We start from the raw sequence: 16,062 nt of genomic DNA on the forward strand, positions 1-16,062 counted from the left end.
ATACATATATATATATTCATATATACGCACACATACATATATATATATTCATATATACGCACACATAGATATATATATTCATATATACGCACACATACATATATATATTCATATATACGCACACATACATAGGTATATTCATATATACGCACACATACATATATATATTCATATATACGCACACATACATAGGTATATTTATATATACGCACACATACATATATATATTCATATATACGCACACATACATAGGTATATTCATATATACGCACACATACATAGGTATATTCATATATACGCACACATACATAGGTATATTCATATATACGCACACATACATAGGTATTTATATATATACGCACACATACATAGGTATTCATATATATACGCACACGTACATAGGTATTTATAGTAAAATGTTCAGGAGAACTTTGAAATAAAATCAATCTTTTTCTGCTTATTTCAGTTGTACTTCCAGTCATCTTGTATTTTTACTGATGATGAACTGAAGCCATACTGGGTCAGAACAAGTGTTGCTAGAGATTGTGAAACTCTTGCTTTACTCACTATGTAAAACAAACGGGGGGGGGGCGGGCAACATAATATATACTATTTGAGGAGATCATTCATATATATATATATTTATTTATAGTGAAAATATAAACATGGTGTAATAAAAGAAAAAAAATAAAGGCAATTGCAATTTTCGGATTTTGTAATCATGCCCGTATGCATTTATTTTTATTTTAATGAATTGATAAATGTTTTTTCTTCTGATAAGTTAAGGGCAGAATAAATTCAGTGATTAATATAATAATTAAATGAATGATTTCACACTACGAAACACAGGTGTTTTTTGTCATTTATTTTTTTTGTGTGTGTATATATATATATATATATATATATATATATATACGAGCAAACTATAAATATTAATTCTTTAATATTTATAATATACTTTAATTTTACCATCTTGGATCATTTTGGTAAATTTAATTGTAATTTTTATTTTATATATATATATATATATATATATATATATATAAACATTTTAAGGAGTCTACACAGATCAATCAACGGAGATCTTTTGACTGACGAAATATGAAAATCTTGAAACGTCGATCGATCTACATAAACTTCTTAAAATCTTTATATAATTTTATTTATATAAAAGCTCTACACACGTATTGAGCACTTTTGAAGGAATATTGGTTTTAGTTTATGTTGACAACACACCTACCTGAACATAATTTATCAATTAAGATTATATATATATATATAGATGCAAAGATCATCGTATAATGATTAGATCACTCTGACTGATGTAAATGAACATTTAAAATTAAAATGTTTAAATTCTACGTTATTTCACGTGGTTAATGGTAGCCGAATGGATTAGGTCTTCGCTAAACCGAGCCAGAGATGTCTCGTGATGCGGGGTTCGAATCGTTCGACTGGTATTAATCGTGACACCCTGCACTGAAGATTCCCGAAAGGATGAAACACTAGTGTCTGTAGGTATTTAATAATTATTATAGTAAAAAAAATAATTATATATATATATATATATACCAAAATAATATAAAAATTTTACAAAAGTACTATGATATTGGAATTCATAGTTAAAAGACTAGAAAAATGCAGAATTTTTTTTAATAAATATATTTATTAAAATTAAATTAAAAATTTCAACCCATGTGAGCATGATCAAGCACTATATACTGAATCGGATATTTAAAACCTCGATCGTCAATGCCTGAAAAATGTGTGAAACAGTATCATCATCGTGGCATATTACAGAAAAAAATTTATTTTAATTTTCCTGACGGAGGCTTTTTTATGGGTCAAAACATTTGATTTAATTTTAATAAATATATTTATTAAAAAAGAATTCTGCACTTTTCTAGTCTTTTAATCATTAAATTTTGAATTATATATATGTGTGAAACTCTAACAATTCCAAACTGTTCCAAAATAATCATATTTACATCTTAGAAACGTTTCCTCATTAAAAGAACTATACAAAGTCTGGATTTTACAGTTAAACAAGATTCGTCAGAGATTTAAAGAATATATTTAAATAGTTTATAAGGCCATAATAATACTGAAAAAGTACACATGGGATTTATGGTAAACCACATTATGAACAATCTCCCACCTAATAAGTCCCACACTGTCTACTACACTTCAGCCCTTGTACTACTGCCTCGATATTACTTGTTCAATAAGTACTTAAAAGAGATACGCCACCTCAATATAAATATGCTCAACAAACTCAACAAGCTGTAAATAAACATTCTGCTATAAAAATCCCCTATACCAGAAGAATTTCTATTCTAATAGCTTTTTTACTTGGAATTTTTGCCTTTGGAATTCTCTCTCTGCTCCCTGTTTATGCCGACTGTATCAAGATGCAGACATTTAAATGTTATGTGAACAAACAAGCATCTTGCTACACAGCTCTCTGCTTAAGAAACCCTGATAAATCTGGCTTTTAATTCACAGTAGACCTTTATGTCTCAACGCTTTGCAGCCTATCAAGTTCCAGTTACTGTTCTATCACTACAGCATTGCATTAGTACGTGTGTCAGAAACTTTGTGAAAAATATTGAATAATTCGACCCCCTGTCTTTCCAAGCTTATAACTACTCAAAAAATGTAATTAAAGCCCTAATTTTTTTTCAATTAAAGGAGCAAGAACCAAGGTTTCATTTAAAAAATAAATAAATAAAATACAAAAAAACGTGTTTAAAAAAAAAAAAAAGTTTTAAACTTCGGACTTTACAGGTAAATTTCCACAAAAACTGTTCTTTATTTTGTTTTAAATTAGAATATATTATTTATTGATCTTTTATCTTCAATTTGTGATATATAAAACTTTGGCACATAAATTATTTACTTTTTAATAGACATTTCAAAATGGGGAGGGGGGCATGAATTAATTCGATCTCCTGTCTTTCCAAGCTTATAACTACTCGAAAAATGTAATTCAAACCCTAATCTTTTTTCAATTAAAGGGGCAAGGACCAAGGTTTCATTAAAAAAAAAAAAAAAAAAAAAAAATACGTGGTTTTTAAAAAAGAAAAGGTTTAAAACTTCAGACTTGACAGGTAAATTTAAAAAAAAACTGTTCCTTTTTTTGTTTTAAATTTGAATATATTATTTATTGATCTTTTATCTTCAATTTGTGATATATAAAAATTTGGCACATAAATTATTTGCTTTTTAATAGACATTTCAAAATAGGGGGGCGTGAATTAAAAAAAAAACGTTTGTCTAAAATATTATATTCGGTTTATTGGAAAGAGCATAATATTTCACATTGACCCTGAAAATATCGTAAAAATAGAATCAATAGAAAAATTTTGATAGATTTTTAAAGTTTAAAAATTGAAAAATACTGAACTCATCAAATTCAATTAATTTCATTACTGTTTTTTAAAATATAAAAAAATACTATTTCTATTACTTTTTATACAACTTTAATAGTTTATTTTGGAAGTATAATCCATAAAGAAAATAAACAACCCACTTTTAAAAGAGAAATTACGAGTTTTTTATATTTTATTCGCAGTTGTGTTAGGGGTGTCAAAAATTCCTACAAAAATTCTGATACACCTATTGCATCACTGTTATTATTTTACAAGCACTTTCATCTGACAAACTTACTGCACTTACATCCCATCACTTCACTTTAGAGTCCCAAGATGCTGAAAAAAAAAACTATTCAAATAGCTTCTTTCCTTGAACCGTTTACCTTTGAAATTCTCTTTTTGCTCCCTGTTTCACTGACTGCACCAACATGCAGAAATTTAAATGTAATGTGAACAAGCATTTTGCTGCACAACTCCCCACTTAGAATGTCCGCTATAAATCTGACCCATAATCACAGTATTTTCTCAAGTCTCAGTGGTAATATGCTTTGTTTAAGATGAATTGAGTTTTAAAGAAAAAAAAGGAAAAAAGAAAAACATGCATGTGTCTATTTATTACAAGTAATTCATTTCTGCTCTAAATTATTTTATTTTAATAGATAAAAAAAATAAATACGCTCCAGTTAAAACTGGATAAAATTTGTAAAAACACAGATGGATCACAAAGCGCAAATCCCTATGTACCAGTCTTATTTTCTGTATCTGAATGATTTAGAGAAAGAGTGAAAGACCGATATTTAAAAGTTTAAATGAACCCAGATAATCTCAAAAGATTAAAAATCCAAAAATGGTGAAACAAAAAATAAAAAGCTTTCTCTTTTATAGAAGAGAAAATTAGCCTCCTACCTTTCTGTGTCGGGTGGCTTTGGTAATACCAGCTTGGAACCTGGAGAAGCAAAAATAGAAAACAAATTGAAAAAAAAAAAAAAAAAAAGTTATATTTTAAATCTGCACCTAAACAAATTCATCAGTGTTGATAACCAGACCACATTTTTAGTATCAGAATTTATTTAAAAAAAAAAAAATCAATTTACATTTTGAAAATTTGTAATTTATTTAATTATAATCCCTCACTTTGTTAATTAGGTCAAACTAATTAGCATATCTCGACTTAAAAACATACGATTAACAAATAGCTTACATTTTATGATGCAATGAATATTCATGGTTAAATCAAAATAAATCTGTTGATTAAACTCAGTAGCAAACAGAAGTCTGCTAATTCTGGATATTGAGATAAGTAGACTTTTTGCCACTAATCTCCAGCAGTGCCGATTCAGGAGCGGTGTGGTTGGAGAATGTGCAACTCTTGCCTCACAATTACATGCGCAACCATCCTTACAGGGGGTATTCATTGTCTTTTGAGACTGAATGGAGGCCTTTTATTTATTTATTTATTTTTTTAATTTTCAGTATCAACCTTTTGATCATATTTTAGAAACCTCCTCTCCAGAAGGTTAGGCACAAGGTCAAGTGCGGTTTTGAAAAGCTACAAAAATACCTGAGCAGCCCCAATGTCTCAGTATATTAACAATAAACTGACCCCCCCTCCCTTCAAATAGAGAAAGTAAAGTCTGACAGGTTTGACCTCCTAAGACTGAATGGAATACTTCAGCCTAACAGAATAGGGCCATAAGAAACTGCAATTGTCCACCCTCTGTCAGACTTATTATCAAGGACGTATCCCTGACTGGTACGAACAGACCTATTCAAGCTGTGCCAGGAAAGTATGGCCTTCATTTGTATGCCCCCATCAATTCAAGTTCTAGCATTGGGGAACATTATAAAAAAATGAAATAGTTTGAATATGATTGGCTGCTCCCCCTTCCCATTTGCATGCCTGTGCCCTCCACCTGTTCTTCCTGCACGTAACTGGTTATACTGCTCATTGTCCATTATTCATTGTCAGTTACACTGACTTTTTAACATATTTGCTGTTGGTTATCCTACTTGTTTGTGTCACCGATTGTTTATTATTGCACTAGTTTACATTACCAACTATCTTGTTCATTATGGGTTTAGTCAAAGTTGTCTGCTCTTTTGAACTTTCTGTTTCTCCTCTGTAGATGAGATGACGATGACAAGCAAGATTTGATCTCTTCTGATATATGATTATCTTCCTCTTAGATAACGTAAAAGCAACCCCCCCCCTCCATTTTCCCCTTGTTAAGAATGGATTTCTTGTCCATCTGACCATGTCTAATTATCCAACCAAAACCGGAAGTCAAAAAGAGCAAACAATATTGATTATAACTTCATTACGTTACCTTAGCCATCATGTGTAGTAAAACTGTATAAATTTGTCCAAAATACACACCTTTCAGAATACTTTAAAGCATTACTTTCTTCTTTTTCTCTATAAAATGATTTGTTAAATCCAATTATATAATTTGTTACTCAAAACTTTTATAAGTGTATGATTTTATTTTTTTTAATTTTCTAAAAAAAAAAAAAAAAAAAAAAAAAAAGGTTGAACATCTTTCAACTAAAATCTTTTTTTTTTATGAAATATTTTCTTATATTTCACGGTGATACATCTGATTTATTTATTTTCCAAATTGACAGAGAAAATTGATTTGAGATTTTGTTTTTAAATAATTTTGGTCAAAATACTTTTCCGTTGTTATACACATACTGCCAGATTTATCAATCTTTTTTTATTCTTAAAAAGTTTAAAAGACTTAAAAAAAAAACTTAAAAAAGAAATAAAATAAAAATAATTTTGTAATGTGTACATCATTAAAATATTAACATTCATAAAAAACAATGAAAAGAAAGAAAAAAAAACTGTAATGAAAGACAAAAAAAAAACAGTTGGTTAGATTAAAATTCAAGCAAAGAATGTTTAACAGAAAAAAAATGAAGTAAGTTTATTCATTTAGGCTTTGCATTCATATAGAATGTTATTGTTACAGGTCAAATGTTTCTTTATAAATTTTATTAGAACGTATAAGATCTGTTGTTATTTTTTATTAGTGATGTAAGCAGTTCCTTATTCATATTCAATTGCATAAAATCTGACATGGTGTTGTGGCTCAATGGTAAACTGTTAGACTGCCGATTGTGTAGTCGTGAGTTAGATCCCTTGCCAAGAAGTGCAGCCATGCTGACAAAAGGTTGGTGCATAGATAGATAAACTTATGCACGTAAAAATATTTAAATAAATATTTGAATATTTAATAAATAAGTACATTTTATATATATATATATATATATATATATATATATATATATATATATATATATATATATATTATATATATATATATATATATATATATATGTGTGTGTGTGTGTGTGTGTGTGTTATTACAATGGCAAAATTTATAATGATGAAAAAGAAATGAACCATATTCGGATGTTATAAAATAAATAAGTCAATTAAAATAATCACAAAATGTAATAAAACCCGGAGCGCTTTTCGTCAGACAAGCTTTTCAAGAATATATGTCTGAAAGACAACTTTTTTTTTTGTAGAAATACTAATACTAGTATGCGAAAGGGATAGAAATGAAAAAAAAAAAAAGAAAAAACTTCAATGGAATGCGCCCCCCCCCCCACCAAATAGTTCTACCGGTAACTGAAGGTTTCTCTGCTTGCACAAAGTAGGGGGAGGGGGCTAAAGCCGATTGCAAGCGCCTCGAGGACAGACAGGTGGAACTTATTTACAGACGGTGAGAAACTGCCAGTCATCGTGTTCTTTATTTTATGGCTATGCAAGAGACTATTTAATTTAGAGATTGTATGATTCTTTGCCTTCGGGCTGTGACTAAAGTGTAGTATCTATTCTGCTTTCAGTCAGAAGAGAACAATTCTTTTTGATAGCTGAAATTTATATTATCATTCCATCAAAAGTGACCCTTTTTATGGAGCTGGATATCACTAATATAAAAAGCCGACCGCAAGTCTAACTTTGTACTCATGGAGAAGACAAGTAAATAGGGACTTCATTGGCATAAAAAAAAAAAAGGTCAAAATGTTTTACGAATACCAACGTTTACAAAACATTTATACTGGATGTGCACACTGTATGAACAGTAAATTTATTTTATCATATAGATAAAAAAAAAGTGGTCAGCTATAGTTGAGAGCGACTCAAAGGCTCCCTTTTCATTAGTTGCTACACAGCGGTGCAACCCCCACACCCATGATGACTCTACCTGCCCTTGATCCTCCCCTTATAATGCTGAGTGTTTAGCAGAGGTAGAGCATCAAGTACCATGTTTTTTTTAAGTCTTTCGTATGACTAAACCAAAGATTGAACCCCAGTCTCCTGGTGAACACTCTTACCAATATGTCAAATGAGTTGGTTATTATATAGATAATTGTTAGGACGAAACAAAAGTATAATGCAAAGGGGAGTAACTCTATACTTCTTTGGTCTTCCCTTTGTCTGTAGTCCTAAACTTTAAATTCTCGCGACTTCTCGCGAGATCAACGATCAGAAGTAGAGACAGTGGAGGGAAAACGCAGTGACTTTCAAAATGGAGAAATAGCATCATTCCCGTTTGTTCCAGTTATCATACTTGGACTTTTAACCTTTCATCTATTATGTTTGCATTATCATTACATGTGTGTGTCTCCATAATAAACATATATTATGTAACAGAGAGTGATTTTCTTATTTGTTCATAATTGTTCCATTCTTTCATCATGAGCTGCAAACATACCCACATGAAGGCTGGACACCATGCAGTAAGATATTTTATGTTATATTGATTCTAACGCATCTCACGATATAACAATAATGTTAGGATATTCAACCTAAAAATTGTGTAGCGATTACATGTTCATGAACTATTTTCTTTCACGTAAGCTTACTTTCAACGCAGAGTGATTGATCTATTTATCCAATCAGAATATTTTGCATGGGATGCACTTGCAGTAGATTATTTACAGTCCTACCTCCCTCTTGCTTTCTAAGCAGTTGGATTCAAGATGTCAACCAAAGTGGATGTGCAGCTTGTGTATATTCTGTTGAGACTATGGACTTTTGAAACAAGAAGATGCGTTGCATACTCATCCCAACTCAGGGTCATGGAGATTTTTCCTTAACCCCTAAGATCAAACTTATTGCTATCATTAGTGAAGGTGTGAATAAAACTCCTTTTTTTAAAAAAATATTAATGAAGAGTTTGTTTTCCGATTACAAATTAATGAAATATGACAAACTCCTTTCTTTATTCGTATTATTTGGATTCTTCAGACTACTGTTCTCATCTTGGATGTGTAGTTAGTTTTTAGGGCTGCTGATTCGTTAATATGCTAATTACTGCATATCAATGAATTAGCACATCTAGATTTGTTGATATCCCAATTAATGCATATCAACAAATCAGCATACCTAAAAACACATTATGAAAGATACAAGATGCGTTAAAAGTCGTGCACATGTTGACAACATATTTTTTACATATTTTTTTTTTATCCTAATTAGACCACAGGATGTGATTCTCACAACAATTTGGTCAATGTAACTTTTAACCTTCTACAGATGTGTCTTGTCGAATGAGAGAATCTTTATGCCAAAACTCAAGAACTGTATAGAATTTTGAACGAAGACATTTTATTTGGTTTTGTTCAGTCATCCATTTACTTAGGGGTAAAAGTAATTCGTAATTGTATTGCCCGCACTGAGGACTGAACCTTCAAACTCCAGAAGAGTGTCACTTTGAACTGATTATTACATCGGCAGAAACATTATGAGAATAACAACCAAGATAAAAAAAAATTATCCGAATAATACAAGAGCTTTGTATTATTTGTTTTTTTTTTTATTACTATTCTCATATTGAATGCTATTTCTACAACATTTCGGTCGATGCAACCTCCTTCTTCAGTTGTATCCTGTCCAACTCGGGAATCTGCATGGAATTTCGAGTAGAACTCTTTATTTAATCCATGGGAGTAGCAAGCTCTTGTTCCTTCAGCCATGACTACCCACAAGTACTAAATAATTCGCAATTATATTTTTGAGTGTTGCCCGCACTAAGGATTGAACCTTCAACCTCCAGAAGAGTATCACTTTACAACTGAATTTTACCAAGTACTTTATCCACTATGCCACAGGTTCCTTATAAATGTAATCAACCAAAACTAATGAATGCATCAGACAAAATGGCTAAACTTCAAATTGCTTTCTGTAAACATTGTTGTTATTAATACCTGAAAAGTTAGTCAGAAATAACGAGAAAAACAAAGAAGAATTCAATAAGCAGAGAATGCAGAGAAAAGACATGTGAGTAAGAGCAAGCTGGATAATTTGTTGGATAGCAGATGGATGTTCTGACACACGCACACATAAATAACAACTAAGACATGCAAATGAGTAAAAGGCAGGTGTATTCACATGCGAGACAGGTGAGAACATCCACTTGCGCCACCATTGTTAGGAGCAAAATATTAAGGGGAGATAATAAAATCCATTGTTAGGAGCAAAATATCAAGGGGAGATAATAAAATCCATTGTTAGGAGCAAAATATCAAGGGGAGATAATAAAATCTAAAGATCTATATAATAATAATACACTAATGCATTTCCTGTTAACATTTACATCACTTTTCACACAGATTAGAAAAAAAAAAAAAAATGAGATCGTCTGATCAGCAAATATGGTGATTGGTAATTAATTTGATATTGCTTTATCCATTTTATAGAATTGTTCAATCTTTTTAAATAACTAATGTTAATTTAAAGAAAAGTATAGAAGCTAAGCCAAAAATTTTGAACTCCTTTTAAAAACTTTTCAATTAAGTATAATTGATAAATTTGATATTAAAGGACTGTGATTGAAATGTCTCACGATGTATAATAGCTATATTTACAATCAGTTAATATTTGCTTCTTTTTTTTTAAGTTAAATATGATTGTATAACGTTTTCTTTTAATGAATCGAAAATGGAATGCAAGCAAAAAGCAACAAAAATCCTGAAAAATTAAACAATTTTTAATGGAATAATATGTTTCCTGGAAAAAAAATAAATAAAAAAATAAATAAATGAAAATAAAAATTGTACCCGACAAGAACACCTTGAATTATCTCCCCTATTATTAAAGCAAAGAAGATAATTTGGAAATATTTTTGTTAGTAAAAAGCAATAGCTGAAATATAATTAGTAAGCAGTTTGGTTAAGGAACCACACTGTTGTTTTTTTTTTTCAATTCCTTATTTAGATTACAACCTCCCCCCTCTCCGACAAAAAATATCAGTTGTTTCATTCTTCTGACACATTTTATTAAAAAAAAAAAAAAAAAAATACAAACCTTTCATTTTAAAAATTTCTTTTAAACTTTGAATCAGTTGATATAAAACTCAGTTGGGAATTTTGATATTCCGAAAAGCAAGCCTGCAGTTAAAGTTTGCACTGTATAGACAAAGCAGACTTTGAACAAGTGTACGGACACTTAAAAATATATATGCTTAATATGTACAATGTACAAAACGGTAAAAAAAAAAAAAAAAAAAAAAAAAAGTATTGGTGTACAAGAAAGTAAAGCAAGAAAATGGAAACCATTTTTGTTTTGCTCTCAAGATCATTACGTACATACTCCATCCTGTCACAATTATTTTACCTCAATCAAGAAAATGTCTTCCACAGAAAATTTTCTATGTATATTAATGTGATACGTAGTCTTTGTTCAGTCTTGAGAGACAATGGATGCCCTGTGTAAGTGTGACTGTGCATGTAATTGTGAAGTAAGTGTTACACAATCCCTAACTGCACCTCGTCTGTATCGACACTGCTTCATTCCAGTGGCAAGGGGATATCCATGATGACTAGAAACAATGACAAGATAAGCGGAAAGCATATACAGCACCTGATATTTCCAAATGGTCACCCATTTTACTACTGACCAGGCTTAATGTTGCTTAACTTTAGTGATCTAATGGGAATTGGTGTATCAACGTGATTATATGCTGTATTAATGTGAGATGGTATATATATATATATATATATATATATATATATATATGTATATATATATATAAAGAGTAAACGTGATGAATTCTTAAGGCCATGATATACAAGGCCAACAGTACTGTTGAGCTTGTATTTTATGCCATGATAATTGATGGTATTGGTGTATTACGTGACAGTTTTCATATTTATGAAAGGCATTTTTCCTTTGTACATAGAATAAGCAAAAAAAAATTAAAATAAAGTGCATTGCAGACAATGTATGGATGGGATATGCCATTTTATACAATGTTTGTTCAGTTTCACCCCAATATTTAAAACTGCTCGTAAAAAGAAAATAAACAAAATGACACAAAGATTTTTATTATGTACTTATGTGTTAGTTTAAAAAAAGATAATACACCAAAAATTATGCAAATTCATCGAGTATGTTTTTTTAAAAACATAAAAAACCTTTTAACAGCAAAGTGTCTCATGTGACATTTTCTGCTTACGTTAAAGTCAACATAATTTAAACTTTAATATTACAGCTATCATAATACTAGGTAGAAACCGTTTACTAATCAAATTTTATTTTATTTTATAAAAACAAAAATATTGGATAATTTTTTTTATCTAATATGTACATACATAATTAATTTTTTTTATGCATTTATAATTTTTTAATCACTGAAGAAAAACTGAACAAGCACCTTTTATGCCGATGATATAGCAAAGTAAAAATCATGTTTGAGATCTTATTGTTTTCAACATATTAGATCTAACCAGTCTCCCCTTCAAAAAAATAAAATAAAATAAAATAATTTTTATGCCTAGAATTAAAAAAAAAAAAAAAAACATTTTTATATCAACAAGACAGCCTCAATCAGAAAATTGGAAATATATCAAAATCAAAAATAATATTTTCCTCAGAATTATTCAATATATATTTCAATAGTGGTCAATATATTAATAGAGCTTTAAAATACTCTAACATTTTTTAATGCTGAACGCCTAAATAAGTGAACTCAGATTTTCATCTGATCAGAGTAATATCGCACATGAAATACACACACATTGTTTTTTACATGGTAGTCACCACTTATCAAGGCCCGGAAGCCACTTGGGGATAAGGGTTATTTGCGTGTACAGTAATCAATGGGATAATATCTCGGTAATCATTAGTAATGGAGATTTGATAAAGTGTCTTACTTAAGGGGACGGTTTATCAGGAATTTGTTTATGTTGGACTTGAAGACATCCAAGTTGTAGTCAGGTGGGAAACAGGCAAACAGAAGAGAGTTCCACAGGCGTGCACTTCTAAGAAAGAAGCATTGTTCATGGAGTCTACATTTTGATTTAGGCACAGATAATGAGTGGGGAAAATTATTGACAGTGGTTTTTCGTGAAAGATTAGCGAGGGGGGAACCAGAGATTGGAGCTCAGACGAGCACTTGCCACTTGGATAATAAAACACATTGTGACATATTATTGTCTTGGTATTTGCAAAATTATAATATATATGCTCGATTATTAATACTGATAATTGTTGAGCTTAATTTACTGGGTCAATTAATATTGACTCTGGTTTAATTGGTATATGATCTTTACCAGAATTTAATAAGTAAATTTTGGTTAAAAATTATATTATATTTATATTAAATCGAAGTTCACCATTGATTATAACAGGTCAACATTCATCTCCTTTGATTTTACTCTCTCTCTCTCTCTATATATATATATATTATATATATATACATATATATATATATATATATATATATAGTAAAATCAAAGGAGATGAATGTTTACCTGTTATAATCAATGGTAAACTTCGATTTAATATAAATACCAAGTATTTATATATAAATGCTATTTGAATCCCAACCAAATAAAAAAGCTCAATACACAAATAATAGAGAGTAGAGCTTATTATAAGAGAAAAGAAATTAAAACTGTTAAGTTGAACTTTACAATCAAAATTTATTGTTCGACTGAATACTCCAAAAAACAATTTACAAAGTCCTTATTCTGTGAAGTTTCCAAGAATGCTATTCTTGTTATTCTTCTCATCAAAGGACAGAAAGAAATCTTTCTGTCCTTTGATGAGAAGAATAACAAGAATAGCATTCTTGGAAACTTCACGGAATAAGGACTTTGTAAATTGTTTTTTGGAGTATTCAGTCGATTTGATTGTAAATGTCAACTTATAGTTTTAATTTCTTTTCTCTTATGTATATATACATATACACACACATAACTTGAGAACATGAATGCCAACTAGACATTATCCCCGAGTGTCTAAAGTCTTACTGTACAGAAGTTTGTTAGAACAACCTGACATGAGGATATTTTTCCTTACAAGTAAACTGACTACATATTCAAAATAACATAGTATTCGAAGCACAAATAAGATCTCCTCCATATCGCTAACCAATACTGGATTTTATGAGGAATGGTGCACCTTCTCCAAGTGATATCACCTCAAGTAATAGCACGAAGCTGGATACTACACCAGACAAGTTGAATTCTCATCATGGAATTGAGTAAGACCAAGAGACCATAATATTATAGTTAATTGGGGCAAGGAAAATTATGTATACTAACTCAGTGTTTAAGAGATAAAGGAGAATGTTAAGAGAATACTTGAATATCTACATATCTTATATAGAGGTCGAGTGTTACCCCCAAGAAGTGGCCCCCTTGATTTCTGAGAACTTCGACTGAAGTAAAATGAAACCAGCGATAATTTATTACTATTTCATGTATATACACATATATATATTACAAATTAATATATTATGTATATATATTTTCACCATTCATTTCAACAGTGCACAATATGGGTATAGCTTAGTGGTACTAGTATGAAAATATATTTATAGCAATTAAACTACACAGAAACGTTCATGTTATTTTCCCAAAGAAAATCATCAGGTTAATTGCAATTAGTCTGACGACTTTACAATGCATTGATAATTACCTATTGTTGTATATGCAAGGGAAACATTGACTATAATATCAACAAAGTATTAGAAAAAATCCAATAACTTAGAACTGAAATGTTTAAGAACTAGGTAAATGCAAAATCATTTCCTTCTCTGAAGGTTATATCTCAGTAGACTGAGAAAAAAAAAAAATGAAGAATTTGTGTTTCTTGACTAAGTGGTTCCATGCTCATCATCTGACATTAGAATAAGAATAACAACTTTTGCATTTGGATATGTAAAAAAAAAAAAAAAAGATACAGAGCAGAAAGAACATATCAACACCTCTGTAGTTAAGACTTTACAATGCATTGACAGTTCTTATTGGTGTATATTAAAATAAAATACTGGTAAAGTATGAGAGGGAGCTCAATATCTTTGAAATGAAATGTTTAAGAAATATTCTTGACTCAGTGGTTCCATTCTCATCATCTGAAGAACTGGAAGACCCTACATCGTCTGGAAACAGTAAAGGAGTGATAAAAAGTTGGATAAAGCTACAAAATGTGGAGAAGAGGAGCAAACAATGCAGTACTGCCTTGTCTGCCGTCTACTGCTACTGCCGATATTAGCAATAGAATAGGAATAGCAATTTATGCATTTACATAATCTAAGAGAAAAAAAGATATGAAGTATAGGAAGAACATATGAATGCCGTTGGAATTAACATTTTACAATGCATTGATAATTCCTATTGCTGTATATTCAAATTAAACACGGACTATAATACCAGCAAAGTATGAGAGGAAGATCAATATCTTTGAAATGAAATGTTTAAGAAATATCCTTGGAGTAACTTTGCAAGATAGGCAAAGAAACGCAGACATCAGAAAGAAACTTAATATTAACAGATCCATTAACGCTATTTGAAATTAATGTAGTTTGAACATGTTTCCTAGCTACCAGACTCCAGCAATGCAAAGAAATCATATCAAGAAGGTTTCATTCAAGAATGTTCAAAAGGATGACCACCAAAAAGATGGGCCAACCAGATAAAGTTGGACTTGTATGCCACTCTTGACATCTGGACAACGGGCCCAAGACTGTAACAAGTAGAAGAATTTTGTTATCAAGCATGTGGCGATGCTGTCTGGAGTATGCTAAGTTGTTTTATATAATGTTTCTTCAAGATAATATTTTGAGTTTTAATTATAGATACCAAAATTTTATTATTGTACAATATAAATTATTTTAGTATATGAACCATTGGAGGGCGCAGTGGAACCAAATGAAGGTATTTGAAAAGAAATTACACATACTAGATACTAAAGCTGACATCTAAGTTCACAGTAAATAATCCTCCTAATGCTTACATGTTCAATCAGCATGTTGAATGATTGTTAGGTATGAGAGACAGAGAGAGAAAGGAGCAAAAGAGGCAAAGAAATAAAAAGAAAAGAAAGAGGCAGATGAAATAAAATTCTGTAGAAATGGCAGCTGGATACGAGACCAACTAGTGGTCAACTATCCATGTAATTTCATGACAGAAAACAAACCATAAAAATAGTTTGAAAAGCAAAGGTTCCAGAATTAAATAAGAAAACTTGTTTTTGTATTAAGACATGTTTGTAGAATGGAGAAAACAGAACCAGAAGACATGCAATTGTTTCAAGCGCGAAAGAAATACAATCATTTTAGATAGAAGTGGAACAAGAGTTTCAAGAGACATAAGGCTGCAATGTTGTTATTTTTAGAAATATGGTTTTCACGCAAAATTAGACCTTAAAGAAGAAAAAAGATTA

At 30.3% G+C, this 16,062-nt stretch overlaps 1 protein-coding gene across 32 annotated transcripts in view; it reads right to left on the minus strand.

The window, feature by feature from the left end:
- LOC145294002 (arf-GAP with SH3 domain, ANK repeat and PH domain-containing protein 2-like) overlaps positions 1–16,062 on the minus strand; it is a 547,728-nt gene that overhangs the window by 63,910 nt on the left and 467,756 nt on the right. For all 32 annotated transcript variants that reach the window (XM_080140958.1, XM_080140949.1, XM_080140946.1 and 29 more), the window contains one exon: positions 4,281–4,320. In XM_080140958.1, coding sequence (XP_079997084.1) covers positions 4,281–4,320 — 40 coding nt within the window. The remainder of the gene's footprint in view (positions 1–4,280; positions 4,321–16,062) is intronic.

The sequence above is a fragment of the Euprymna scolopes genome, chromosome 15, assembly GCF_053919585.1.
Source record: "Euprymna scolopes isolate OS-2025 chromosome 15, ASM5391958v1, whole genome shotgun sequence".
NCBI lineage: Eukaryota > Metazoa > Mollusca > Cephalopoda > Sepiida > Sepiolidae > Euprymna > Euprymna scolopes.